General features: G+C 47.0%; 9 protein-coding genes and 1 non-coding gene across 10 annotated transcripts; 6 read left to right on the top strand and 4 right to left on the bottom strand.

Moving 5' to 3' along the window:
• Positions 1-948: 948 nt before the first annotated feature.
• On the top strand, positions 949-1,588 carry FOMMEDRAFT_23983 (uncharacterized protein). Its single transcript, XM_007271528.1, has 3 exons — positions 949-1,024; positions 1,079-1,451; positions 1,545-1,588. Exons 1-2 carry the CDS (start codon positions 998-1,000, stop codon positions 1,211-1,213), a joined length of 162 nt encoding a protein of 53 aa, XP_007271590.1. The 5' UTR covers positions 949-997; the 3' UTR covers positions 1,214-1,451; positions 1,545-1,588.
• Positions 1,589-1,818: 230 nt separating this feature from the next.
• Positions 1,819-3,768, top strand: FOMMEDRAFT_171327 (uncharacterized protein). The gene has a single exon (XM_007271712.1). The coding sequence runs from the start codon at positions 1,858-1,860 to the stop codon at positions 3,646-3,648; it is 1,791 nt and encodes a 596-aa protein (XP_007271774.1). The 5' UTR covers positions 1,819-1,857; the 3' UTR covers positions 3,649-3,768.
• Positions 3,769-4,781: 1,013 nt separating this feature from the next.
• On the top strand, positions 4,782-6,689 carry FOMMEDRAFT_46963 (uncharacterized protein; the record flags this gene model as incomplete). Its single annotated transcript, XM_007271564.1, has 3 exons — positions 4,782-4,961; positions 5,112-6,090; positions 6,217-6,689. Coding segments are annotated over 3 exons (1,632 nt in total), but the record flags the coding sequence as incomplete, so codon positions are not given.
• Positions 6,690-6,939: 250 nt separating this feature from the next.
• Positions 6,940-7,026, top strand: FOMMEDRAFT_t75. Its single transcript has one exon. It is a non-coding gene; the product is annotated as a tRNA-Val (tRNA).
• A 903-nt stretch (positions 7,027-7,929) lies between these two features.
• FOMMEDRAFT_97318 (glycoside hydrolase family 16 protein) lies at positions 7,930-9,693 on the bottom strand (the record flags this gene model as incomplete). The annotated part of the gene is made up of 5 exons (XM_007271573.1): positions 7,930-8,020; positions 8,087-8,256; positions 8,317-9,047; positions 9,099-9,191; positions 9,249-9,693. The coding sequence occupies 5 exons, from the start codon at positions 9,691-9,693 to the stop codon at positions 7,930-7,932; spliced, it is 1,530 nt and encodes a 509-aa protein (XP_007271635.1).
• Positions 9,694-10,427: 734 nt separating this feature from the next.
• On the top strand, positions 10,428-12,751 carry FOMMEDRAFT_149406 (uncharacterized protein; the record flags this gene model as incomplete). Its single annotated transcript, XM_007271713.1, has 5 exons — positions 10,428-10,499; positions 10,598-10,841; positions 10,898-11,340; positions 11,394-11,815; positions 11,878-12,751. The coding sequence occupies 5 exons, from the start codon at positions 10,428-10,430 to the stop codon at positions 12,554-12,556; spliced, it is 1,860 nt and encodes a 619-aa protein (XP_007271775.1). The 3' UTR covers positions 12,557-12,751.
• A 2,848-nt stretch (positions 12,752-15,599) lies between these two features.
• Positions 15,600-17,931, bottom strand: FOMMEDRAFT_143448 (uncharacterized protein). Its single transcript, XM_007271714.1, has 8 exons — positions 17,646-17,931; positions 17,321-17,378; positions 17,001-17,172; positions 16,683-16,838; positions 16,403-16,515; positions 16,183-16,334; positions 15,970-16,117; positions 15,600-15,864 (listed from the first exon to the last, which is right to left on the bottom strand). The coding sequence occupies exons 1-8, from the start codon at positions 17,698-17,700 to the stop codon at positions 15,690-15,692; spliced, it is 1,029 nt and encodes a 342-aa protein (XP_007271776.1). The 5' UTR covers positions 17,701-17,931; the 3' UTR covers positions 15,600-15,689.
• Positions 17,932-18,563: 632 nt separating this feature from the next.
• On the bottom strand, positions 18,564-21,169 carry FOMMEDRAFT_97406 (uncharacterized protein; the record flags this gene model as incomplete). Its single annotated transcript, XM_007271582.1, has 8 exons — positions 18,564-18,624; positions 18,685-18,727; positions 18,788-19,076; positions 19,239-19,638; positions 19,723-19,986; positions 20,071-20,883; positions 20,941-21,082; positions 21,136-21,169. The coding sequence occupies 8 exons, from the start codon at positions 21,167-21,169 to the stop codon at positions 18,564-18,566; spliced, it is 2,046 nt and encodes a 681-aa protein (XP_007271644.1).
• A 1,054-nt stretch (positions 21,170-22,223) lies between these two features.
• FOMMEDRAFT_23989 (uncharacterized protein) lies at positions 22,224-25,165 on the bottom strand. Its single transcript, XM_007271529.1, has one exon. The coding sequence runs from the start codon at positions 24,822-24,824 to the stop codon at positions 22,317-22,319; it is 2,508 nt and encodes an 835-aa protein (XP_007271591.1). The 5' UTR covers positions 24,825-25,165; the 3' UTR covers positions 22,224-22,316.
• A 479-nt stretch (positions 25,166-25,644) lies between these two features.
• On the top strand, positions 25,645-26,341 carry FOMMEDRAFT_162287 (uncharacterized protein; the record flags this gene model as incomplete). Its single annotated transcript, XM_007271716.1, has 4 exons — positions 25,645-25,707; positions 25,766-25,955; positions 26,070-26,146; positions 26,210-26,341. 4 exons carry the CDS (start codon positions 25,645-25,647, stop codon positions 26,339-26,341), a joined length of 462 nt encoding a protein of 153 aa, XP_007271778.1.
• Positions 26,342-26,390: the final 49 nt, after the last annotated feature.

Raw genomic sequence — 26,390 nt, forward strand, 5'->3', positions numbered from 1 at the left:
CCTGCTGTCCCAGGCTGTCAAGGTGGCGGTAGCAACACCAGTCTTTCTCTTTCCTCAACCACAAGCGCCGCCGATCTAATGACTCCGCCCGGAACACCACTCTGCAAGCGCCTCGAATCACTAGACATCACCGGCATCCCGGCTTGCCAACTCATCCCATTTGTCAGAAAGCGCAAAGCTCAGGGTATCCCTATACGAGAGTTGATTATCAGGATTGAGCCAGGAGCCACTGTGACGGGAGACGAGGAGAGTTGGCTGATCGCGAACGTTAAGACTGTCAAAATTGTTGATAGCTTTGATTTCAGATTGCTTCATGGATTTTAGAATGCTTCATGACTGGGAGGGAAGGGTAAGATTCGATGGGCGAAACTTAGAGATCAATCAAAGTATGGACATGATATAATATTGCTGTATTTACTTGGCTGTACTTACAACTTGCACGTAGCTTATCGTGATTTAGAACCAAAATACATGGACCATTCTCCTCCACATTGCAAGACATGCTCAAAATGTATTAAATTGGCTTGTTTAGAAATGCTACAATTGCACAATAAAACTGGGCCTCTTCCTCATCAAGATCCTTGTTGACGTTGACAGAAGCAGAATCATTGTCCCCACTGAAAGGTAAAACACAAACTCCGTGCCCTATTCACAATAACGAGGACGAGGAAGAAGAGTTGCCTGATGCTGCGTTTGGTGTGGCGGAGGTGCCGTATACAGTTTCTGTCCCTCCCAATCAAAGTCAAACCCGAAGTCGAGGTGAGGCTGGAAGTAGTCAGTTTATTGGTAATGTAGTTGGTGTGGGTGTGATTGGTGAACCTTCACGAGGGACTCTATAGGATCGGAATACCAATTCGGACACTTATTGTGTATTAATATTTTATCCTCATTCACTCGGACATTTGGACGACTTCCTCTTTTCCAGTGTGTAAATTTAAAATTGTGAACCCCACTAACAGATAGACAAAAGCTGAGAGATAAATTACTAGTACATTGAATGCACTGGAATAATGGCGTTATGTTGCTAACATGTATAAGTCATTGAGTACGTTGCGAGGTACAACAGCTCACAACTCACCTTCCTCAGCATAAGAAAGATAATTTTCAATATTACAGTAGTAACTTCTCTCAGCTCGACCCAACTCAACCCAAGGGTAACTTCCCAGCCTCCTCCCTTGCCCACCTCCGACTCCCCATCATCAGATCAACGTGATCTGCTCCTCCAAATACATGTCCCTTCGTATTCGTATTATTACCTGGTTGATTTTGGTGTGAGGGAGAACTCTTGACTGCTACTGTTGCTTTCTGCTTCAACCTTGATCAGCGTTTCAAAGTCGCAGCCCCTTTTGTTTGGGCTGACAATGACGTTCTTGAAGGAGGTGGAGGTATTGACTAGATAGTAACAGCAGATTTAGAAGTGTATGATTGGGATGTGCTCGACGCAGTTTTTTTCTGTTCAATTCAAAGAAGTTATTAGTCATTATCTAGACTCGAGTAGAGAAATAGGGAAGTATATATTGAATTATTGATGTTGAAGGACATACGACTCGATTGTGCACCTTTGCGCTTTGACCCTCTCTGTGTGCTATTTCTGCCCTTATTTAAATTTCTTTTTTGTGAGGGTTTGAAATTTGTATGGGTAATATGATTATTGTAAGAGGGAGAGAGCGTAGGCAAATCTGGGGTTCTGTTCACGTTCAAGTTGCTTCCACGAAATGCTCTTTGCATCACGTGCACAAAGATTATTGACAATTTGACAAAGTTTGCATCCGGTTGTGCTGTAACTGTTACCATCTTCACATTCTTCTTCTCGTAGTGCCAACTCGTCACAGAAAAGCTACTGCTCTCGCCTCCACCATGCTGCCATTCAGTCCCTCAGAGGCATCCAAAAATCCACGACAAGTTGCGCCGAAAGGAGACAAACATCCAATCGTAGAACTCTTGCCGGTCGAGGTAATTGAGTATATCTTCGAAACTGGGACACGTGCAGAAGGGGCGGACAAAGGCTGGGACGGCGTTCGGAATGACAAGCATGGCTTGAACAGACCGCGAAAATCACTTTTCCCAGTGCGTGTGTCACATGTGTGTCGACGCTGGAGACGTATTGCGATCGATGTGCCTTCACTATGGACAAGGCTCGACTTTATGGAGCCTCGTCCTTTCGAGAAGAGCAAGGTGTGGCTTGAACGGTCGAAGCGGGCCCCATTGGATCTGTCTATTGACTTGTACACAGTCGAGGACGGAATTGACGTAGATGATACTGACTCTCAATATGACGATACTGACTCTTGGGATGACGATATTGACTCTTGGGATGACGATAACCAGGGATATCAATGTCGAAATGACTTAGCTGTACAAGACATTGACTGCATCTTAGACTTGATAATCCCCCATGTCTCTCGATGGCGTACTTTCAGGCTCTCAATGCGCTTCTACAAGCACGCATATTCAACGCTTATACGCCTAGGAAAATGTCCAGCGGATCCCGGCGCGCCAATACTCCAGGCATTCGCTCTCTATTATAACAATAGTGGTTCTAGCTCCCGGTTCCCCAATCTTGAACATAAACTTCCATTTGGGGGGCATGCGCCGATGCTTACGCAAGCTGTATTTCATGGAATTGATATAGACTGGAAGCTTCTTATCCCTCCTTCAGAACGATCTGCGATTTCGTCATTATATTCAATACCGACTTTCACAACCAACCTCACAGATCTCGATTTCAATTACCACTCGGGGGACGTCCGACCTTCTTACGAGGAGTTCATAACCATACTCCGATGCGCACCGAATCTAGCCTCTCTCAAATTCCATTGTTCCTCACCAGCTCCTCGCCAGCAAGGACTCGTTGCACAACCGATATTCCTACCTAACTTGCGATATCTTCGTCTCCGAGAGATTGAAAAAGAAGATGCATGCGCATTATTGCGTATGTTCTATGCTCCGGTCCTAAAAAGTATCTCCCTCAGCCTTGGCGAGGAGGTGTATGATGCATTTATACGCCAATTAGCAGCTCCAATGCCATTACCGGATCCGCAGTCACCCGGTTTTAGGGACCTCATTTTCCTTCCATCGTCATCAGGCGATGTTCCAGATTCATTGTCGTTATCAGAAGAAGGAGAGGAGGCCGGACGCTTCGTAGACTCTAGAGAGCTCAAATCCATCCTACACAATGTAACTGAAGTGAACCTCACTTGTATAACCTGCTCAACAGACAGCCCACAACGCTTCTACTCCGCGTGCCATAACCTTAAACGTCTCAGCCTCGATATGATTTGCATCCCTCTGGAGTTCTTTTCCGTCTTCATGAAAGACCATGCTATCCCAGGTTGTCAGGGTGGCGGTAGCAACGCCAGTCTTTCTCTTTCCTCCACCACAAGCTCTGTCGATCTAATGACTCAGCCCGGAACACCACTCTGCAAACACCTCGAATCATTATCGATCACGGGAATTTCGGGTAAACAACTAATTGCATTTGTCAAAAAGCGTAAAGCACAGGGTATACCTTTACAAGAGTTGCATTACTGTCTAACGTGGAAAGACATTGCGACGACGACGGAAAAGGAGAGAAGGTTGCTGAAAAGGTGGCTGATTGCGAACGTCAGGAGTGTCAAGATTGTTGGTCTTAGATTAAAAGGGGGTTGATGACGAAGGAGAAGGGAAGATGCGATGGACGAAATTTAGAGATCAATCAAAGTATGGGCATGATATTGTACCACTGTATTTTCTTAAGTGTACTCACTTACAGCCTACATATAATCCATCAATTTTTTAAACCAGAGTTATATGGGCCATTCTCCTTCACATTGTGTAACATGCTTGACTTGAAAGGCATTAAGTCAACTTGTTTAGAAGTAATGTAATTGTACAATTAAACTGTGCCTCTTCCTTATTGAGATCCTTGTCAACAGAAGCAGAATCATAGCCTCCACTGAAAGGCAAAACATGGACTCTGTGTCCTGTTTACAAGAACAGAGACAAGGAAGATATATAATGTTATATTTGGTGTGACAGGGTTGCTGTGGAAAGTTTCTGTCCCTCCTGACCAAAGTCAAAACCGAAGTCGAGGTGAGGCTGGAAGTAGTCAGTTTATTAGTAATGTAGTTGGTGTGGGTGTGGTTGGTGAACCTTCACAAAGGACTGTATCAGATCAGAATACCAATTTAGACACTTATTGTGTATTAATATTTTATCCTCATTCACTCGGACATTTAGACGACCTCCTCTTTTCCAGTGTGTAAATTTAAAATTGTGAACCCCACTAACAGATAGACAAAAGCTGAGAGATATATTAGGACATTGAATGCACTGGAGTAATGGCATTATGCTGCTAGCATGTACAAATCAATGAGTATGTTGCAAGGTACAATGGCTCACAACTCACCTTCCTCAGCATAAAAAAGATAATTTTCAATATTACAGTAGTAACTTCTCTCAGCTCGACCCAACTCAACCCAAGGGTAGCCTCCTCCCTTGCCCACCTCCGACTCCCCATCATCAGATCAACGTGATCTGCCCCTCCAAATACATGTCCCTTCGTATTCGTATTATCACCTGGTTGATTTTGGTGAGTTTTTTTTTTTGACTGCTTCTGTTCCTTTGTATTGCTTAAAGTCATTGATTTCATTCTGTCCGATTACAGTAATGATGTGCACGTGGCGTGCATATAGGTCATCACTTGCAGTTTGACTTTGTTTACGCGCTTCACCTTTCTCCTTTCCACAATGCCGACTCGTCATAAGAAAGTAGTTACTTTCATCCCGACAGTACCACCACCCAATCCCCCGGTGACATCTAAAAATCCAAGATACATACCACCAGAAGGAGACAAATGTCCAATCGAGGAACTTTTACCACCGGAAGTACTCGCATACATCTTCGAAATTGGAACGCGTGCGGAGGAGGCGGACGAAAGCTGGGACGTGGAGGAAGACGATGGGGATGAGGATTACGAGGACGTCGATGACAGCGATGATGATGATGACGATGAATTTAGCGAATTTGGCGATGGGCGATTACCTGGATCCTTTAGCCTTGGAAGAGTCAAACTCATGAATGGAGATGACGACGTTCCGGATGGGAAACACAAGTCGGACAAACCACAACAGCTACCTTTCCCGGTACGTATGTCGCATGTATGTCGACGCTGGCGACGTATTGCAATCAATATGCCTTCACTTTGGACAACACTCGACTTTGCTGAGCCTCGTCCCTTCGAGAAGAGCAGGGTGTGGCTCGAGCGTTCAAAGCAGGCTCCCCTAAACCTGGTTATTGACCTTTCAGTTTTCGATGATGAAAGTGATTCGGATACTGATTTTCAGGACGACGGGGAGGACCGCGAACTCGTCAAGGACAGGCAACTCTCATTGGACCTCAATTACATCTTAGACTTGATAATCCCTCATGTCTCTCGGTGGCGTACTTTCGAGCTCTCAGTAACCTTATACAAACACATATACTTAGCGCTGAAACGCCTGGAAAAATGTCCGGCGGACCCTGGTGCGCCACTTCTAGAGACATTCGCTCTCTTTTGCCACGAAGACAGTGACGACTTCGACGCTGATAGCTTTGTTTTCGAGGAGTATCGAGAACATATCTTGCCGTTTGGAGGGAATGCGCCGAAGCTCATAGAAGCTGGACTTTGGGGTGTTCACATAGATTGGAAACTACTTATACCACTCTCGGAACGATCTGCACTTTCTTCATTATATTCAACACCAACTGCCACGACCAACTTAACAGATCTCGAATTCGCTTACCACTCACGGGACGTCCGACCTCCTTACGAAGAGTTCATAACCATACTCCGATGCGCACCAAATCTTACTTCCCTCAAGCTCTCTGGCTCCGGACCAGCTCCTCGCCAGCACGGCCCTGCCGCACAATCATTATTCCTACCCAACTTGCGATATCTGCAACTCGGGTTTCTTGAAGAGGACTATGCGTGCGCGTTGTTGCGCTTATTCTATGCTCCAGCCCTGAAAGGCATCTGCCTCGACTTTGACGAGGGGATCTACAATGCGTTTATACGACAACTGGCAGCTCCGATGCCACTACCGGATCCACAACCGCCCAACTTTAGAGATTGTATCTTCGTTCCGTCGTCACCGGGCAGTAATCCTAATTCCTTGTCGTTACCAGAAGAGGAAGGGAAAGACGGACGCTACATAGACCCTACAAAGCCAAAATCTATCCTCCACAACATTATCGAAGCCAAACTAAGCGGCATACCCTGCTCAGCAGAAATCCCACAGCATTTTTACTCTGCAAGCCCTCTCCTCAAACGTCTTTACCTCAATATGAACTACCTACCTCCCGAGTTCTTCTCCGTCCTCACGGCAGTTCCCACCCGCACTGATTCAACAACAACTCAGCCCGTAACACCACTCTGCAAATACCTCGAATCACTTACCATCTCAGGTATTTCGGGTAACGAACTCGTTGCATTCGTCAAGAAACGCAAATCCCTCGGTGTTCCCATCCGCGAATTGAACATTGACGAGACGGACATTGTGACGGACGAAGAAGAAAGTTGGTTGATCGCGAATGTGGGTAGTGTCGAGTTCGTTGAGATCAGTGACGATGAGCTGGTTGATCTGGAGGTGGAAGATGCGGATGAGGGTGAAGGTGAAGGAGGGGAAGCGGGACAGGGACAAGGCCAGGGAGTGGGAGAGTCGATGGACGAAACGTAGAAACTTGAGTCTAGTCGAAGTTATTGGCTTAACATCATATTACTGTATTTACTCAAGCATACTAACAGCTTACACATAGCATATCATTGTTTATAAAATCAACAACATAGACCGCACTCCTGCATATACAACGTGCTTAGAATATATTATCAGTTCGTATACTACGAACAGTACCATTACACCAGCCAAAATCGCTGAAGTCTGAGTTGGCGATCTGGATTTACGAATGCATACAAATTATAAAGATTCACTGGTCTTGTGGTTATGATTTCTGTCTAACATATTTCTTGGTCTTCACAGAAGGTTCCTGGTTCGATTCCAGGGTGAATCACTGAGACTGATGGATACCCCTTTTTTGCCTTGCTGATTCTACTTTCTACATTTCGAAAATACCATTACAAACATCCAGCTAAAAAAAAAAGCTAGGCAGAAATTTCAACCAACGACAATAAAACTAGAGTTTTACTGTCACAGAAATACTGCACTGTACCCCATCAAGAAAGGTTTTTTACTAAATGTCAGTCTATGTTAACACTATTTTGATGTTCATGCACACAAGTATGTATCTAGCGGCTCTTTCACTTTGACGGGTGCCTAAGGATCAACCGTGATATCAATTCGTATAGATCGTTTCATCAGAAAGCTAAATTAACCAACACAGCGAAAATAGCACATGCAACAAAAGGCAACATGGCATATCTAGTTTACGTAGCGAAGCAAAAGAATACGACGTAGCCAAATGAAAGGAAAGAAAGCAACAGGCGTCCACGGTGACTAACGATTGAACAAAACACAAGCTAAGGGACATGCAGGAGATGAAACTTGAGTGTCCGTAGACGAGTAAGGGTGTGCGAAAGGAAATATTACACAGGCGGGACAAAGGAGATGATTGCATACCGCACTATGAGATATTGTAACAGTGTAAGGGCGGAGGGGGGTAGTCCGAATCATTCGATTCATTGAATAGTCCAGGAGGAATCCGATTCCGGGTGTAACAACAAATTCGTAGAGTGGGAGATAGCGTCGGCGAATCATGTATTGTCCGTCATAAGATCGACACGTCAACTAAGAAATGGATATGTGATGATGATGAAGGTATGGGGATGAAGGGTAAGAGAAAAGGGAGTCAATGTCGTGGGTAAATGCAGAAGGCTGACGCAGACGTCGTTGCGATTAGGGAATATGGGGATGATGATGCAGAAGTTCAATTTGTCTTTATAATCTCCGAGAAACTTTAACACCCGTCAAACAAAGAATTACGCGGGAAGGTATAGCCAGCTTGAGCCCAAGTAGTCAGGTTGGGGTTCGAGTAAGCATTGATATGGCTGTAGGTGAAGGGAAATGAGTACGTGACTCAAATTTGTCCAATCTGAAATCAGGACTAGACTCACTTATTAATATAGTCCGCCGTCGGCCGTCTCTTTGGGTCGCAGCCCGTGTTCTGGACGCCCTGCCTCTGGTAAACACGGATCCAGTCAACGTACATCGAGACGGGGAACTTGAGATTCTTGAAGTCTTGGGCCTGGAAACTCGGTGACATACCCAAGTTCATAATGATGTACTACATAAAGACAACGCAGTCAGAACGTCAGACAATTCATAACAAAAAATGATGACCTACGTGCGGCTCTTCAGAGATCAACCGCTGGCTGACTTGCGAAACGCTGTCCGGGCCAACAGAGGCAGCCGTCATTTTCCAAGCTGGCGTTCCAGTACTCTCCCATTGAACGTAACCTTCATTACGATTATCTTCGTTACTCCACCATTCAAAACCGTACGTCGCAAAACCATTTCCACCATAGTTCGCACTATCCGTGTATGTCAGTGCACTGGTGGCTTGTTGGAACACGCTCCCATTGTACGTGTTGAACATCGTTTGCGAACTGTCATAGATTGTCGTTACTGAAGGATCCCTATCAAAGTGGTAATCGGCATTGTAGGGTGCAACCTGGGAGGACTGTGAGACCTGGCCCTTGCGAAGACTGGTATCAATCTGTGCCTCGAAAATATCAATTTCGGGCACCCCGCGCCCAGTGCCAACATCCGGTCCTGGATGATCAGAACCATCGCAGGTGCAAGCCGAGGCGCGTTGGCCAGGAAGGAATGAAAGACCGTCTACAGCAGTGGGGTTGCCGTTCGCATCTGTCTGATTCGGGAAGGTGCCAAGGTCACAGGCCGCGTACGTGTAAGGCCACATGCCCTCCGTCGTTGCGCCGTAACCCGCCCGTCCAAGGTTTCCCATAGTCCAAATCGCTGGCCAGAGACCAGGTGTCTCCGCATCACCAGGCAAACTGACAGACACCTCAATGATACCCGTCGTAAAACAAAATTTATTCCACGACTGTAACATCCCTAGGTAAAGACCAGTCAGTTAATGTTCCGTTGACGTAAAAGAAGCCTTACCGCTCATAAAACTAAGATCATGGTTTGGGGTTTCCGCCATAGTAAACACTAACTTGCCATTCGCAGTCGTTACTGCGGATGGGTCATACCACTCTATAAATAGAATGTCAGATTACACACAGACAAAAGGGAGTAACCGTAGGCTCATACCCAGGTCGCCCGTTGGCCAATAGTGCAGGTCCACCGCTTCCCAGTATGGATCATCACCAGGATAAAACGAGCGGCCGTCGACATTGAACTCGTCAGAGAAGACCAAATTATACGTATTCCCATCAGAGCCCTTCTTGGTATAAAGGTCGGACGGGGTGTCTTTATCAATTAAAGTCGGGAAATTCGGGAGGTCTGGTACTTGGCCAGAAGCATTTATCCCACCGAGATTAAAGCCCGCTACATTAATCGACTTTTTGGTAGTGTCGGCAATGATTGGGTAGCCAACAAAGAGCGTGATGATTCCGACAACGATGAGTGTAAGTACGGAAGCATTAGCCCAACCACGCCACGAGAAGAAAGTGAACGAGCGATCTAGGGCAGCGTCGCGTATCGGGTCGGGGTTGTGCAGGGGATCATCGAGATCAGGGTCTTTTGCATCCCACATGTAGGGTGGGACAGTTGACGTCGCCGCGCCTGCTGCTTTCTCATGGCCAGTAAGAGACGACTGCTCGGACGGCGTAGCGCTAAAGTGTGACTCCCGGTACATATCCCCTCGTACACTATCAGGACGATACTATATTACACGTGCGGACCGTCAGCCTCGCGACGGAAACAAATTTCACCGTCGGTGACCCAAATGGGTCAACAGGGGATGTGCAGACTAGTACTCACAGAGTAGGGACCATAACCAGCTCCAATAGCACCTGTTTGCACATTCTGTGCAGTATCTTCAGGCCCAGGGCGACGTGAGTACGATTGCTGCGGAGTGCGCTGGAATCCGGGATCTACGGAAGCGCCTAGAGTATTCTGACGGGGAGGTGAAGACGGTACTTGGGAGTAGACATTTGGCGGTGGCACGCGGCGCGTTACGTGCGACATTGTGTCAGCGACGATGTGGCTTGCGACGACAGCAGCAGGGAGGATGAGGAGGATAGGAGGGCAAGAGAGATGAGAGTGGGATAAGAAAGAGATTGGGAACGGCCTCACGACGTTGGAGCTGCCTGCACCGCCGCCGAACCAAGAATAACCTCCTTCCTCATTTGGAAAGGCTCACTCATCACTTGCAGGAGAGAACGTGACGCGTCGCTCAAAATATTGAACATTGCTGTCACACCTGGTTGATTTTCTTGTTCTCTCTGCTGTTAAAACAATTCGGATAATCGCATATGTCGTCCGTGCATGGCGAAGGAATTTTGTCACAAGCACGCGCGGCAAGATTTAAAATTGCTGTTAGAAGAGCGCAATCAGCAGGTGCGTCCACCAAATTTATCGTCCCTAATTCATTTTTTCTTTTTCTTTTCTTTACCTCTTCACAAGAGTCACAGATTTACGTTGATTGATTGCCACAGAACGCGTTTCTGCGCGCTCAGCTTGCCGCACGCATTGAACACACCGCACATCTCGAGACTCGCCTGCTGAGCACGTTAGACACGCTCGATGAGCTCCAGGCATCCGCGACACGCGACCTCGAGCAAGCACATCGCGAGAATGCGCTCCTTGTCAAGAAGCTCGATGTATGCGACGCGATTGCACGCGCCGCAGATAGGGAGAAGGGTGATATGAGCAATGCTGTTCTGCAGCTTGTCGCAAAAGGTCTGGTAGATCTAGCCCATTAACATCCACGTCCACTGACTAACAAGACATTCTAGTGGAATCTTGTAATGACTATTCGAAATGGCGCGCATCTCGCATAGAGTTTAGCCATGACATTACTCTGCACCCAGTACGACCTTCCAAGACCAACCGGGGCCAACCATCCGTCGACGACTTGGCGGAATGCACCTGTGCACACGCATATTTGCCTGCTGTCGTTGAAGAGCTTTCCGACTCCCTCGCACGAGAAAAACGCGCACACACTCTTTCAATCGAAGAGGCCGAACGCCGCATTGCAGCTCTCCAATCTCGTGTCGCCGCACGAGACGCTGAAATTGCGCGACGAATGGCGATATGTCGGTGTCTGCCCACTTCATCGACTCTCGAAGCGTCTACTCACTTGGAACTAATATCGGAAGAAGAACAGGCTAACGTTGCCACTCGGACTGCGGCTATGGATCGCGTACTGGAGTCTGATATAGCTGCCATTGAGAAGAAGGTGCTGGAATAGTTATTCGTACTGCAATCGCGTGCTTATTCTCTTTTAAATAGTTCAGACGAGAAAGACGAACTCATAAAACACTTCGTCAAGTAGATCAATCCATCCAGACCGATCCCGGGACGCTTCGATCGTTTGGTCCCTCCCGTGCCACCGGTTCCGATCCTCTTGCTAATCCTGTCACTAAAGAAAACAATGATGACGAGATACCAGTTGCTTTAAACGCTTTAAACTCGCAGATAGTCCATCTGCGCGAAAAACTAAACGATTTGGTAGCGGAGAAGGAGACTCTTCGCGAGATTTTACATGATGAACTGGGTATGCAAGATCCCGAAACATTGCTGAGGCATCAGAAACAACGGATAACGGAGAACTCAATTGGCAAAGATACGGACGCCAACGCGGACGGCTTTGCCAGGGATGAGCGTAACACCAAGTTCAAAGACATCCTTCTTTTAGAAGAGGAATGCATTCGGTAAGGATTCCTCCGCCGCTTGCTCAAGACAGACTTTGACCACTCCACATGCGCTTTGGTAGATTAATGCGATCCGAAGAGAGCCTAAATAATAGACTCGTGCAACTACAGCATCGTGAAGCTCGTCTAAGCGAGGAGAACGCACGAATGAGGGAGGAAATCTCAAGGCTACGAAGTGCAGAGACTCGGGTGGACAATCAACCACCTGCGACTTCTCTTCCTCCCCTTGACATTTCTGCCGTCGACTTAGCTTTTCCTCCTCTGCAGCCGGATGCTATCTCGCCTGTATATGCGCGTGCTTGCGAAGGGGACAACACATTACCTATACCATCGCACCGAAGAGGGCGGACCGGCTCTAGCTCGTCTGCAAGCTCGTCTTGCCCACCGGCTACCCCGACATCATTAATCGACCCCAGCGAGATTCCGTTACCAATCACACCAACGTTTGACGATGCTGAAGGCGAAGGCGAGCCTGATGACGATCGCATTGCACGAGAACAGGACTCGCCATATCCGAGTATAACCGATACCCCCTCTCCAGAGCTGCCTCAACGATCTGTATCTCCACTGCGATTAGAGTCGCCCACGCCCGCCGCAGGAGCGCGCAACGCAGAAGTGATCGCACGCGAATTAGCTGACACGCGTGCCGACGCTGAGATGCGAGATCGTGAGATCGAGGAAGTACGTGAGTTAATGGAGGATCTCGTCACGCGAGTCAACAATGAAATGCGAGGTAGATAGATAGATAAGAAGGCTTTGCTTTTCGGATGAACTCGGTTTTCTTTGGTTTGGTTGGACTGTTATGGTATACTCTTGGTTTTCCGTTCACGATTTCTTTTCGATCTTGTTTTACCGGAAACGTGTAAGATAAATTCTCGCTTCAATCTTGTTTATACGTTTCCATGCATGATGATGTTGTTCTTTATCCATCAATTTGTAACATAACGCCCTACTTTGCTGTCTAGCTAGGTCTTACTATTGCTTTCGTATTTTACTATCCTGCTTGGATTTATTATCGTCGATCTTGTATTACCCACATTTTTGTCATAACGGTGGATGTTGGATTTAAAAAAAACTCGATGATGTAATTGCTTTCTGAGTGAACTTGTGTTACAAAGCTTGACTGCGTTCAACAACGTACTACTACTCGCGAACTTATACACTGCACGGTGAAGGAATCCCAGTTATAGAGATTCTACAAAAAGGTGTACCCCCTTAACTTACCTTTGTGCGAGTCATGAAACGTAAATGAATTATGTAGGAGACTAATGGTTACAATACAGAGACTTGGACAAAATGCATGCATGCAATACATGTTACGCTTCTTTTATTCGATAACTAGGCTTTACCCTTCTGCCTCAAGTATTCCTCGTCCTCAGCCTGGAGTTCCGCATCCACCTCCGCGCCACGCGAAGGTTTGTTTCCATGCCTCTGAGCTGGTGCTAGAGGGTCCTTCGCACGTTCTTCCCGTTCACGGATCTGTTCTTCCGCCTTTGCCTAGTTCGTTATAATAACAAAAGTTTAGTCTGCCAGAAAAAATGATAAGGGGGTGAACACTTACCTTTGATGCAGCGTCAAGCTTGTTGGAAATGGATTTTTCGTCCTTAGAGTCAAGTAACTGATGCGAGCCTGGTTGTCCTTCCATATGACGAATTGGTGCTGTCTCTTTCAACGCTTCTTTCTCCTGTCGTGTGGGGTTTCTACAAACGCGAAAAGTATTAGTGAGTAACAAGAAGTGGAAATACTAAAAGACAATTAAAGTATGCACGAAACAAACCGTTGGTCTCCATCGTTATATATCTGGGGATTGCCCACTTTCGACTGCATTGCTCTGTGAGACATCTTGTATGAGAAGAGAAAATGAGTTGTTCAGGGTGGCAAGCAGTCTATGATTGATGTTGTGGTGCGTGAATAAGATTTACCTCAGTCCCTTCTTGCTCATCGAGATTATATGCAGGGCTATGGAAACTCGTGACGTCAGGATTTCAGTCATTGAGTCTCATTGTGGGTCCCATCTCCAATTCCGACGGTAGCCATATATAGTATAGCACGGTCCTGACACGGAAGCAAATCTATAGTTTCTCGATTCCTACAAGTTATCATGCTAAATTTTATTCCGGCTCCTAAATTTTCAGAACTTATCTGAGTCCCGAGTATCTAGAAACCTAGGTCCTTCCTTGCTGTACATTCCCAAATAGTAAGAAATACTCATATTAAAGATTACAAGTTATATAACTAGTAAAAGAAATAACAATAATTTTATAGTATCTAACAGGATACACGTTAGAATTTACTATGACAGGAAATACTGGCTGCTATACGATTGACTCTTCTGAGAGACTAGTTCTATACAGGCTTGATAATTAATATATTATTATAATTTAAAATTAAATTATTTACTAAAAGTGCTAAAAGACTTAATCTATAACTATATACTTCTACATGATATAGGCCAGATTAATTTACACAAGCTTCTGTTAGAGCTGCATTGTCTCCAAGATGCGCAGCTCAGCCTTTACATTCTAACCTACTAAAACTATTATTTAGAAAATAATATTAATACAAGTATATATTTAAATAATTATAATATCTTTACTATTCCCTTTCAATATATTATTATTGAGCCTTATACTACTATACTGACAGGATAATTAATACTACTAATAAGAAGAAAGTATTTAATTATTATTGCTGAAAAGAAATACATATATAAAGTAAATAGTAAATTCAGACAGAATTTTAAAATCATTATAATAACAAATAGTTGCAAGACAGCATCAGTACTACAGTCCAGTATCATGCAAAGGCAACCTGCCCAAAATCGTTCTTCATAGATAAAAGCAGAGTACAAAGCTAGTTGGCAATGCTGATGATCCTTTCGGAATTTCTCTAGTACTCCCTTTGCATAATACAGTACTGACAGACATGCCGAGTTGCCCTTTTCTGTCTTGCAAGGCCCAGCTGACAAATCATATTCAATCGAGACAGAGCAAAAGATGCCGAGGACTTAGGTGAAGCGTAAGTTTCATGCCCGACCCGTTGACGGCTGTTTCCATATACACTTGCCGGAGCCTGAGCATGGTCAGCGAGACATCGATATCGGCGGCGGAAACACGTGTAAGATCCATCAGCAACCCCGCCAGAGTCGGCCCGTTGTAGCTCGTGGTTAAAAAGCGGGAAGGGACTAGACCACTCATATGTGTCTTGGCACATGGTCATTGCTGCCGTGGCTTCAAGCCCACGTTTGCATCCGTAGAAATTGCAAGCACGCCGCAAGTAGTCACCGTCCCTGACCAGTACTAGTAAGGAAGGGACATGAGAATGGTGCTCATGGTCAGTTTAAAACGTCCGAGAGTCATTTGCCCTCTGCTATTAAAAGACATCCTGGGAAAGAGAACCAATTCAAGGTGCCGAGGTTACTTACTGGACGTTCAGCTCGATAGAATGCTCCCTCGGAATCGGATGTCGACCTGTAAACATGATCAGATCCCTGAACTGAATGCTATGGGGCCTTCGAGCTTTCTGCCCCTAACAGATTTCGTTCCCGAAGCAGCGAAGCGACCCAACTAACAGGCGTTAAAGTTGTCCTTAACGGGAGCAGAACCAGGGGAAGGGAAGACGATAGATTACCTGTGCAAGTATTGTATTGAGTAACGAGCAAAGGTTGTTTCCCCGCATGGCATCATCGGAGTTCAGCTCCCCTATCTGTACAAGTTTGAATACACATTATAATCAGGTCGATCTTCCCGAGCCTATGATACATGACAGACTATTCATTGGGGATCGGACAACGGAAAACAAAAACTAGTGCCACGCAGATATAGAGACACATCAGAAGGTCAGCATCGTGACTTGAATATGTGGCACGGGAGCACTAAGGCATGTTCATTCGACAAACAGACCCATGTCCGGTATTTCCATCGAAAACAAAGAAATTTGCGATCGGAGGTTCCCGAGCGGAGAGCGCCTTGAGCATATCCTGGGCTAGCATACCGCCGACCACCGCGCACACAGGCGAGAACTCATGTGCAGCGGTAGTAGAAAGTGTTCTATGTCGCAACCCGTCAGTCAAGTTTAATAATAAAAAAAGAATTCAAGCTTGGCCAATATGGAAGAGGGGAAAAGCAGGCAATAGACGGCACAGAAGGACGTACTGTGTGATATCCTTGGGCATGGATCCTAAAACGCGCTTGTTAATATTAGCTGCTGAGAATAGCGCGCTCGCAATATCGCCCAGTTCATGCGCACATTCGTCTTCATCAGGCAATCGACCTCCATGACGGGCTTGGAACTCCCAGAGAGCTACGTTCAAAAGATTGAACAAGCTCAGCGAAGATGCCTTTGGACGAAAATGTGTTTCAACTTACCCAAAACTGAGAAAACCACCGCAGGATTCAAGTCTTTGGTCTGTACTCGATTTAGCTTTCCCCAAGAGTACGGTTTCAAAGCGGTCTTCAGTGGACAATAGTTCAATGATTTCTTCACTCGTTTGCTGGGGTCTTTCGGATCCGATGCATCCCTATGAAAGTTTGCATGGAAGACATCGTCAGCATTGGTCCTTCGACTGTAACTTTGGAAAATAATCACGGGGCGAGGTATTCGTGATCGGAGAGGTCGGCAAAGATGAATCCGATAAGTCCATAACTTCCACCTGCGTAAAATGGCCTTTTTTGGAGGTGACAAGCATCGCTCACACGTATCTTTTTACCGCACGAGGCGACACAAGCGAGACAAGTATACAATTATGAGGACGTCGACCGTTCATTTGCGGCGTTTATCGGCGCGAAGCGAGGTAGGACGTGGCACATACGAGGGGATAGTTTAGCATCATTTGACCACCCGAAAATTTGCTGTGCCAAGCGCGTACCATTGTGTCCCGGTCCGCATCTGTTACGCATATAAGGTCTATGTCTTGAAGGGTTGCATCTAGATTTTTTGGCTCTAAAGGAACAAAGGAAGGTACAGTCTCAACTGTTACCAAAGGATTGAGACTGTCGATTTTCGACTTCGCTGCATCCACTCTCTGAAAGGGATAGTCAAAATAAAATCCGTTTTGACAATTAGACTTTGATATGATGCTGGTGCAAAGAGATAAAGTCATGCTTTGCGAGAAACAAGCGAAATAATTCCGCAAGAACAGCGCACGTAACGCAATGGAAACGACAGAAATGACAAACACAAATACCTTTTTGCCCACGTCGTCTTCACGAAAAAAGAATCCGGCGCCCAAGTCCTCCTCTGACACAACCTCGTCGTCAACAACAATCAATTTGCCAATGCCAGCAAGGACAATGTTTTTAATAGCTTCAGTCGCAATGCCTTTTAGTCTGACTACCATTATTGTGGCATTTCTCATCCTATATTTTTGTCAACATATATTGATAAATTTGTCATGCGGGAAAACGGGATAAATCAGCAATATAGCGGAAGAATACACAGGAATACGATTCTCCGTTATGAATGATTGGGTTGTCTTGAGAGAAATAAGCGTTTGGCTGTACTCACCGTTGTTGCGCATCAAGCCCCCACAATCGGATTTGGCGGTCATAAACCGCGGCTTCATCTACATGATAATAGCAAGAAAAGCACGGTGAGCGAACTTCCGAAAGACAAAACACAAATGATGAAGAAGCGGCACTTGACGACACATCTCAGTCATATGGTTAATTTGGTTTAACCCTCTTCACGGATTTACTACGGAAACGACTGTGTGAGCAGAAGTACAGTTACATGCGATTGTTCGCATTGCAATGCATCCACGCGCTCCGCAATGTTAAGAAGGTGCTCGTATATGATCCAGAAATGATTATCATGAAGGCTCCACACGTACCTTCCGTGATTTGAAGCGGGACAACTTTGCTGCTAGTTTCTGGATCGGCCAGCATTGAGCCTGAAAGAGTAAAGTCTCGCGAGCGGGGATCGGATTGTCGTTGGCGTTATACTATGCAGACGGGTCTGGCTGAAGTCCGAGGCACAGAGAAGGCGCTGCCGTTGAATAACGGCAGTCGGAAAAGAATAACACTAGTACAATTTTGAGCAGGCCAATCTGGACGTGCCTCAGCTACTGAGAATGCTGATTGTGGAACGCAGCAAAAGAGTCCGAGAGAGCTCTTCCAGCTGGACAGACGATGGTGGTTTGTCGAAAGTGCAGAGGCGCGCTTCAAAGATCGACGCGTTAGAAGTCGGCACCGCCCGTGATAGTTCAATAAATAATTTGTATGTGTGTTACATAATTCAGCCTACGAATTGTACCCACTTGATGTGTTTAAGCGGCATATGTCCCTGCGAATGGCAGCATTGGATTAGTACATGTGCACTTTTCATTACTCTACAAAACATACACAAATGTGCGTTTATTTCAGGAGGAAGGCCTTGATTGGAGGGGACTGGCGCTCGCGGGAGTACCACAAGCATCAGGAACATGAATGGCAGGCGGCAGTGCAGCAGCGCAAATGTGCAGAAGGGAAATCGTAAAGGGGAAGACAAATATGACGATGTAAGTGCAAGATCAGAATGACATAAATACATCCGAACACAGGCAAGTTACGCGACCGTTAAACAAGAGAGTTAAATACAAATACTACCAGTTAATGTAGAAAACAGCGCAGAATTGTGCGATGGTATAAAGCGCTGCACGAAGCAAGCCCATACATGGAAACCAAAATGTACATGTAACAGACATCAGATGTCGGGACGAGGACAAGAAAAATGGGAGGGACAACGAGGAGGGGTGCTAGGTAAAGCTAGTTCAGTTGTTGAGTATGGTTGTCGAATCCCCGCTCGAGCCGCCATCACGGTCGTCGTCCAATCTAGAACGATGAAGATATATCAGTTACAATCACCAATCCAAAGGCAGAACGGCTACGAACAGATAGTTCCTTTCGATTTCGGATAAAATTGAAAGGAAGTCCCCTAAAGTTAGTTGCGAGAGTGAGTCAGACCAAGCTTGGGGTTCCAATAAGAATCACGTACACAAGTAAGCGTGAGCACGGGCAGCCGTTGCAGGTGCAGTCTCGGCTTTGCGCACAGCGTCCAGAAGACTAGATGCGACAAAACGAACCTTGTGTACAAGTGAAGGTCCGTTCGTCGCGATCGATTGGATTGGTATTGAATGTAGAACGTTGAGCAAGTCACTTGCTACTGCTTCGCGTCCCTCTGCCACGACGGCTTCCTGCTCTTCAATGATCCGCATATCGGTTGTTCCACGTAGTTGTGCAATCAGTTCGTCCCGATACTGTTCAATCACGAATCGCACAAGTTGCTATAATTTGCGTGCGCAGAGAATTGTGGAGCGGGAGAAGTTAGCGTGAGTTTTAATCGATCGTGAGAGGCAGAGAAATGAGGAACGAGAATAAGACGGAAGCGAGTGGGATAAATGTTGAAGAAGGGCACGATAGATACAGAGCCCGACGTAAGTACATACCTGCGTGACATAAAGGTTTGCTTGCATAACAAGGAATGCATTTGATGCGTTTGCACGGCTTGCATTTGGGTTGTCAAAGAAGTCTTTGACCTCTGCAAATGTTGCCTGACGGAAGCCTGCACCACCAAGTTCCGCGGGCATGTGCGACGCTTGTACTCCTGCACTCTTCAGACGCAACGGAGCAGGCGTATGCATGAGGGCAGACATGATCCGAGTGTGCAGTGACCGAACTTCTTCTAGCCGAGCCGTCGCAAAATGTCCCTGTGGTGGGGAGCGTTTATCCACCCGAATGCGCACCTGTATCTCACCGAGCAAAGCAAAGATTCGCGAGATGTAATTCAGTCCCGATACGATGGCGGTTTTCCCGTGTGGTTGCGGAAGAATACCATTTGGCGTGATACTAGGAGTGCAAACGTTAGCCATGTTCATTGGATTAACCTCGGAGAAGTCTCGGCGGGACGAAAGTGGGAAAAAAGAAACTTACTACTCATCGTCGACCTCTTTTGGGAAATGGAGCGTACAATCCTCATCGCGTAAACAGATCGGGCGGCCCAGCAGGATTGACATGGACTTGTCTGCACCGAATAACAGCCAGAAAGTCCGCCGGCGTATTTCGCACTCGACGGGATCAAGGCCTTCGTATGACGTCTCTTCATGCATGTGTAATGTTACGGCGATGTGCGCTGCCTCTCCGAAAGACGCGTGAGACGTTGCGTCGTGTCCCTCACAGAAGTGATATACAGTGTCGCTGATTCCAAAAGAGTATACCGATCGCGTGTAAAGACGGCCTGAATAAGCGAGAAAATCAAAATGGAGGTAAAAGAATACGTACAAGTAACGAATGACAACATGAATTGATTGCGGAGGGTCGTACGATGCCACAGATATGTGCCTGCTTGATTCATGGCATATCTGGGCGAGTTTGCGCACAGTATGACGTTCCATGGGTAGATAGGAGCGTGGGACCTGGACAAGTGTGGAGGCGCAGGTCGACATTACCAATGCGAAAAAGAGCGGATCGCGCTCTTCCCTCCGTGAGTGCAGATCAGCCATGAATGACGGCTTGTGCACGCAAGGTGTGAGCGGATACACGAAATCGAAGAAAAGGTTTATGATGAGCATAATTGTCTCCCGGGGAGCCACGTCTTCGAGCCGATGCGGCCGGTAGTAATATGACAAGGGGGGAAGAGCGTTGGGTGGTGGCACGGGGAGCTGGGCTTGCTGCTTGTAGGCTGCAGACCAGTTATACAGTGGGTAAGTGCTAAATGCGTCAGATGACGTGGAATTGCTCATTGTAGAGCGCGGAATCCCTGAAGTCGAACCAGAGGTCGACGACTCAGACATACGTCGAGTAATGCTTGGGATGGTATGCATACCGGGATAATGCGGATGATACGTATCAGCGGCGATGGGATATCTAGAGGGAGATATAGCTGCTGATGCCGAGATATTGTTGATGGGGCTGAGTGACGATTCAAGGAAAGGGGACGTCGCATTCTGTGAAGGCACGACAGTCGGCGGCTGCGTTGGACTCTTCACACTTGCAGCCGCTCCTGGCGATGTTGCATCAACACTGTCCGTGCCGTTTCCAGCGGCTTGTGCTGCTGCTGCAGCCGCTGCCGCTTCTTGCAGGCGACGCAGATATCTTCCCGCCCAATTAACAATAATATTTTCGTCAATAAGGGACGAATTTCTCGCTCACAAATTCGGTGGTCCCCTCTTCTTGGGCTGGTAGTCGTATGTACATGGTATGCCGAGGGCAATACAATGCTTACAAGACGTCTGAGGATCGTCCTGATTCTCCCTTGCGCATCGTACTTTGCGTGCTCGACACGCATCACAACCTACAAGGCGCGTTCAGCTACCGGGCCGGAGCGGAACGGGGCGCATAACTCACTCTGAGACTGACGCCTGTTGTTTGAAAAGACCATTGAGTAAGAAATCAGAGGAAAATTCGTATAAAAATCAAGGGGTCGGAGACGATGCTGGGAGAGGAGAGTGGGTGCTACAGAGGGACGGACTGGGCGTGGACGGGCGTGTGGGGAAGGGCTGGGGTAGTAGGGGTACAAAAGCGCGAAGATGGCGGGGAAACATCGGCTGCTTACTTTCTCTTGATAGGCTTTAGATTTTTTCCCTTCTCAGCGGACGCGTTCTCTGTGGGAGTGTTGGTGTCCGACGGAGACGTGGATGCGGGGGACAGCGATTCTCGCTCGGCCTTTGTGCGCGCAACTGGCATGGCGGGACGAGGGAGTCACGTGCACTTCTGGGGTATGAGGAGCAGGGGAATGCAGCTAGTCTTAGGGGGCAACCGAGCAGACGCAGAAAACAGATGCGCGGGCGCAAGCAGTGAGACTCGGAAGCGGGGGGCAGGTGCGTGTGCGAGGCTGGAGTAAGCACTTGAATTTATAGAGGAGGGGATGAACAGAGAGAAGGTTCTACGAAACGATATGCGGGCAGAGGCAACGGATCCGGCAATGGACGAGAAGGTAAGTAGTCGAAGATCACCAGCACTAAATAGTCTACCAATTTGTATAGTCTTTTGTATGCACATCACGTCTATTATACTACTAAATATTAAAATAATCCGTCCACACTGTCTCTTGACTACCCTCCGTATGTTTTTTGTCCATCAGCTCTCTTCTATCAATTTCCTGATATTCACGTTCTATGTTTCCCCTGACCTCCTTCACTTTCCGTTGCCTTCTTGGCTTGCCTGTCGGATCCCGGCTCATTGCTCTCTACAATCTCCTCTCTACCTCAGCAGTCAATCCTCCGCAGCAAGGAACGATCGCCGAGTGGCTGTCTCTGTCCCTCTTTAATATTACTACCTGCCGCCCCCGTCCTCGGGGTCTCTGCCGCGTCATGAATGCGAATGAAAATGATTTTCGGACTTCTCGATTCCGTAACTGTCTCCTAATCCCGTGGCCGTCCAGCAAGCCCGACAGCTCAGACGGTCGCGTGGTCTGTCCACTCTCTCTTCTCTTTCCGGTTCTATTAGTGAAACATATGCTCTCCAACCGCATTGTCTACTCAAGATTAAACATACTTTTGGCCCTCTATGGCTGCTCTATGTCCTTATCAAGGCAACCCGCCTAATTCAGTGATCATCCGACCCCCCACATTTGCCTCCACCCTCCCCATCGCCTGTGCCTTCTCAACCATGACTGCTATCGTATGACGTAGCTCCTTGTGTTGATCCGAGTCCCAGGGCATCTTTTCTTTCATAAATTTCCGCCAGAAATAGAAGGCCATCTCTGGTTCCTCAAGCCGTAGAGCGGCACCGACGCATCGCGCACCTAGTTCGCGTGTTGTAACTATCTCCGCACCTGTCTTCGTGGTAATTAAGGTGTAAATCTGCCGAAGGAACTCATTAAGCTTCGCTGTTTTATGTGGAGACCACTTAATATTCGGATCCCGAGGAGTCAGACAAGCATCTAGACAAGCACCGAGAAGGGCAGAGGTTGTTATTGGGCCTATTTCTTTGTGACCAACACGCACGGCGCGTGAATATACGTGGCTCGCAAGAGATGTGTTTCGACGTCGAATCGCCTCAGAAATGATAGTTGAGAAAGAGACAGCGCTCAAATGCATGCCTCCTTCAAGCATGCGCACCAGAATCAGTTCCGCTCGCTCTGGGTCCCGCGTTGCCATCGCCTTTATGACAACATTCATATCATGCGTGTCTGGCACTTCCTTTCGCTGAACAATACTCTGTAAAGAGCGCATACTCTGCCGTACGAGTCCAAGTATGTCTGATGCCCGTGCTAGTGCGCTCAAATCATAGTGTGATGCTCTACTCAGAGGCTCTTTTGACCTCTGAAACGCGTCGAGTACCTTGTATGCGAATGCCAGATACTCGTCGGGCTCCGGGTTTCCGGGTGAAGTGATCCTATTAACCGGTTCGGCGACGCTGCTCGTGCCAGATTGCTCTGCATTGATGGTTGCTCCAATATTCTCGTTCCTGTTCTGACGTATGTCTACTGAAGCTTTCAATTTGTCTGTTGGTGCCGCGTCGAGACCGGCATCTTTGTCTGCACTAGCACGAGGCGTGGTCGCACCATTACCCGTTTCTGTCATCCCTAACGATGAATAGTTCGTGTGGACAAAGGGAGAACCAGATGCATCATCCGTCACGTCCTGCTCAAGATCAGCATGACTATTCACATCGGGAATATCATGATTCGAGATTCTATTGCTAGGAGGTCCGTGTGTTATCTCTGGCATTATCGTCTCATCGACTGCCTCCTCTGACGTCGTACCCGCATCAGTTGATTCGTTGACCATCTGATAGGCATCGCTGGAATATTTGAACAACTTCACTACGTTAATCATACATCTTGCATGTCCGGTAACCAAGTAACCTAACGGCTCCTTAGTGTATTGTTCCCAAAGTGCGTGTGTTTCATCGACAAAGCCGCCCTTGGCACAGAGTGCAATGACCTCCCCGCGATCGTATGGATATATTTTTATTCGCGGCTTGACGAGGTATTCGACAAGAGACTTCCCCAAGTGGCGCCTCTTGCTCTGATGAACAAAATGGTTCAGTAGCCAAGGAAGAACTGTCCTCTGTTTTGGTCCCTTCACATAAGTGTCGCGCCGGGATGATAGTTGCAATGCTGCAAACATCGTTTCTGCAGCGAATACCGCATCATGACGACGAGCAAGTCTGAAAAATCCTGCGAGCAGCGAGTTGTCTAGTCTGAATTCAGGATTGCAAGATAAAATGTAGTGTATAAACTGGCTGCACTGGCTGAGTCTTGCGTCATCGTCGACCAATGAGGTGGCAAGAAGATCGTTAACGATGTGCTCATAATCACCTTGGGATTCTGGCCTCGTCAGGAACTCTCCACGCAAGACTTTGATTGCTTGCCTTGTCCAACCATAATAAGCACATGTACGCATGAGAATCATCGTTACCGCCTCACAGGGGTCATCTCCATGGAGAACCCGAATAGCCTGGGGTGGAATAGCCTCCTTTTGCACGAGAGTCTGAAGGAACAAAAATGACGCATCATACATCTCGTTATCAAGCAAATGTCGGATGAGACGAAACAAGCTCCATAACAGTGACACTTGTGGATGCTTTTTTCCTCCTGGTAAGGTGTCCGGTATACGTGTCGACAAATTTGCAACGAGTTCATCCAAAGACAAGTTCCGGATGCAATTATCGAGAGCTTCCAAGAAATCTACATTGCCTTTAAGCCAATCTGAAGACTGATGGACGATGGACATCGCAACACCATCCAGGCATTCAGCGGTGATATTCGGTTGGATGCCATCCGGCCTTCGAGCCAAGAGAATGGCCTTACAAAGGTTGACAACGCGTGCGTAATGCTTAGTAGTCGCATGGCGTTTCCCATTCTCGAGGTTTGAAGTGATTATATGGAGAATTTCTTCCCAAGCACGATAACGTCGCGCGTCCAAATGATAAACAGCGTCTTTTCTCTGGGCGTCGGTGATAGACAACACATCGTCAATTACGACACCAAATATGTCCTTTTTTCCTGCGCGCAGAGTTGACTGGACTACGTGAACGAAAACTGACGGAGACAGTTTCAAGAGTAATTGCGTCCCTCGTCGACGCATCTCCAGATAGACCTGTACGTGATTTTTACCCGGAATCCGATAAATCCTGCGTTTATGAAACCTCGGAGGATTGTTTCGAAAATGAATTAGGTGCTTCATTAGCCGCAGCAATTGCTTGTTCCGAAAAGTGTATACTGGCACGTCAGGTTGCAGCTCCGGTTTGACGTGCTGTTCCACGGCCGGCCTGAGCAGAGGGGCAGGACTAGGCCTAGTTGCTGTCCGTACATTTCTAAATAGCGTGAAGATATAGGTATGAGATCTTAGCGGTCTGTTCTGAAGAGAAGACCAAGCGTGTAGGGTATGCGGGGGATACAATTCGCGAAATGGGCGTGAACACAAAAACATGAGTTAACTAAATAAAAAAAGTCTTGCTTTAGGTATTGCAATCCAGACGAGATAATGCTACGATACTCACAACACTGCCATCCTAGAAGCTCCAGACAGCTTGATGCAAGAGTGCCCTGAGGGAGTACACGCGACGATGAGGATGTGGTAAAGGACCGCAGATTTTTTTGTAGAGGTCAAGTCACGTGCACGTGTAATACGTCAGCGGGGCATGAAGTACTTAGTACTTTCGTTGCATCGATTATTCAATAAGTAAATCTGTATTCCTCCCACCAAGCCATAGATACTGGTGACTGCAAGAATAAGTTTCTCACAATGCGTTGCAATGCCTGGCTCGTAAACAATAATCCTTATGGCCCATAATTTGTTGCTCGATTCTCGCTCTGTGCCTAACAGGCTAACACTTCGGAAGCTTACCTGGTTCTCCTGCGTCAATATTTTACTGAAGTTCTCTGGCTCCTGAAGAGCACAGTGCATGCTAATAGAGTTGAATGCAAGTGATGGTATCGATTTCGGATCTAGCAAGGCTTCCGCTCATGTGTCCTTTCATTGGCACTTCCATAGGAGAATCCTGAGCTTGCTGGCAAATTGCGTAGCCTTTGAACAGCCAGCGATGTAATATTCGGGCACCACTGCCAAAAACCATATCCAATACTTCTATTCCTCTACTTGAAGCACAGTGCATTAGACGCTCTCCCGGATATTTGAGGAGCCCGAATTCAACTAGTGAAGGACATCTACTTCAAGCGACTTGTGCACCGAAGGCACAATCATTTGGACCTTCAGGTATGTATGCTAATTTTTCTATCCACTCATAATTGAATGTGGTATATGTATGCATAAGAATATACCAACATAAATGCAATTCTCACCCTCTTGAGCGCCCTGGGGTCCGACCAGGAGATTCTCAGGGGATACTGATTGTAGATGAGCTGGAGAAGTCTCGGCTGTCATCTCAAAAAGCTCCTTTGAAACCGGTATGTTTCAATCATCAATTTGCAGATCATAAAGTATATGCTCATGTGATAGACTCGATGCAGCTTCTGGATGGCGGCTTTGCACATGCGATTGACAAGACCGACCCGCGGCCAGCAATGCGGTTCCGTTCGGCAGAGTGCCGGTTGAACGTCGGTTACACTTTGGAATGGTTGCGGGAGAATGCATTAGACTAATTTTCAAGTTCATGCGGGGTGTCGGGGACAGAAGGAACGTACAAATGTC

This window comes from Fomitiporia mediterranea (assembly GCF_000271605.1).
Source record: "Fomitiporia mediterranea MF3/22 unplaced genomic scaffold FOMMEscaffold_18, whole genome shotgun sequence".
Taxonomy (NCBI): Eukaryota; Fungi; Basidiomycota; class Agaricomycetes; order Hymenochaetales; family Hymenochaetaceae; genus Fomitiporia; species Fomitiporia mediterranea.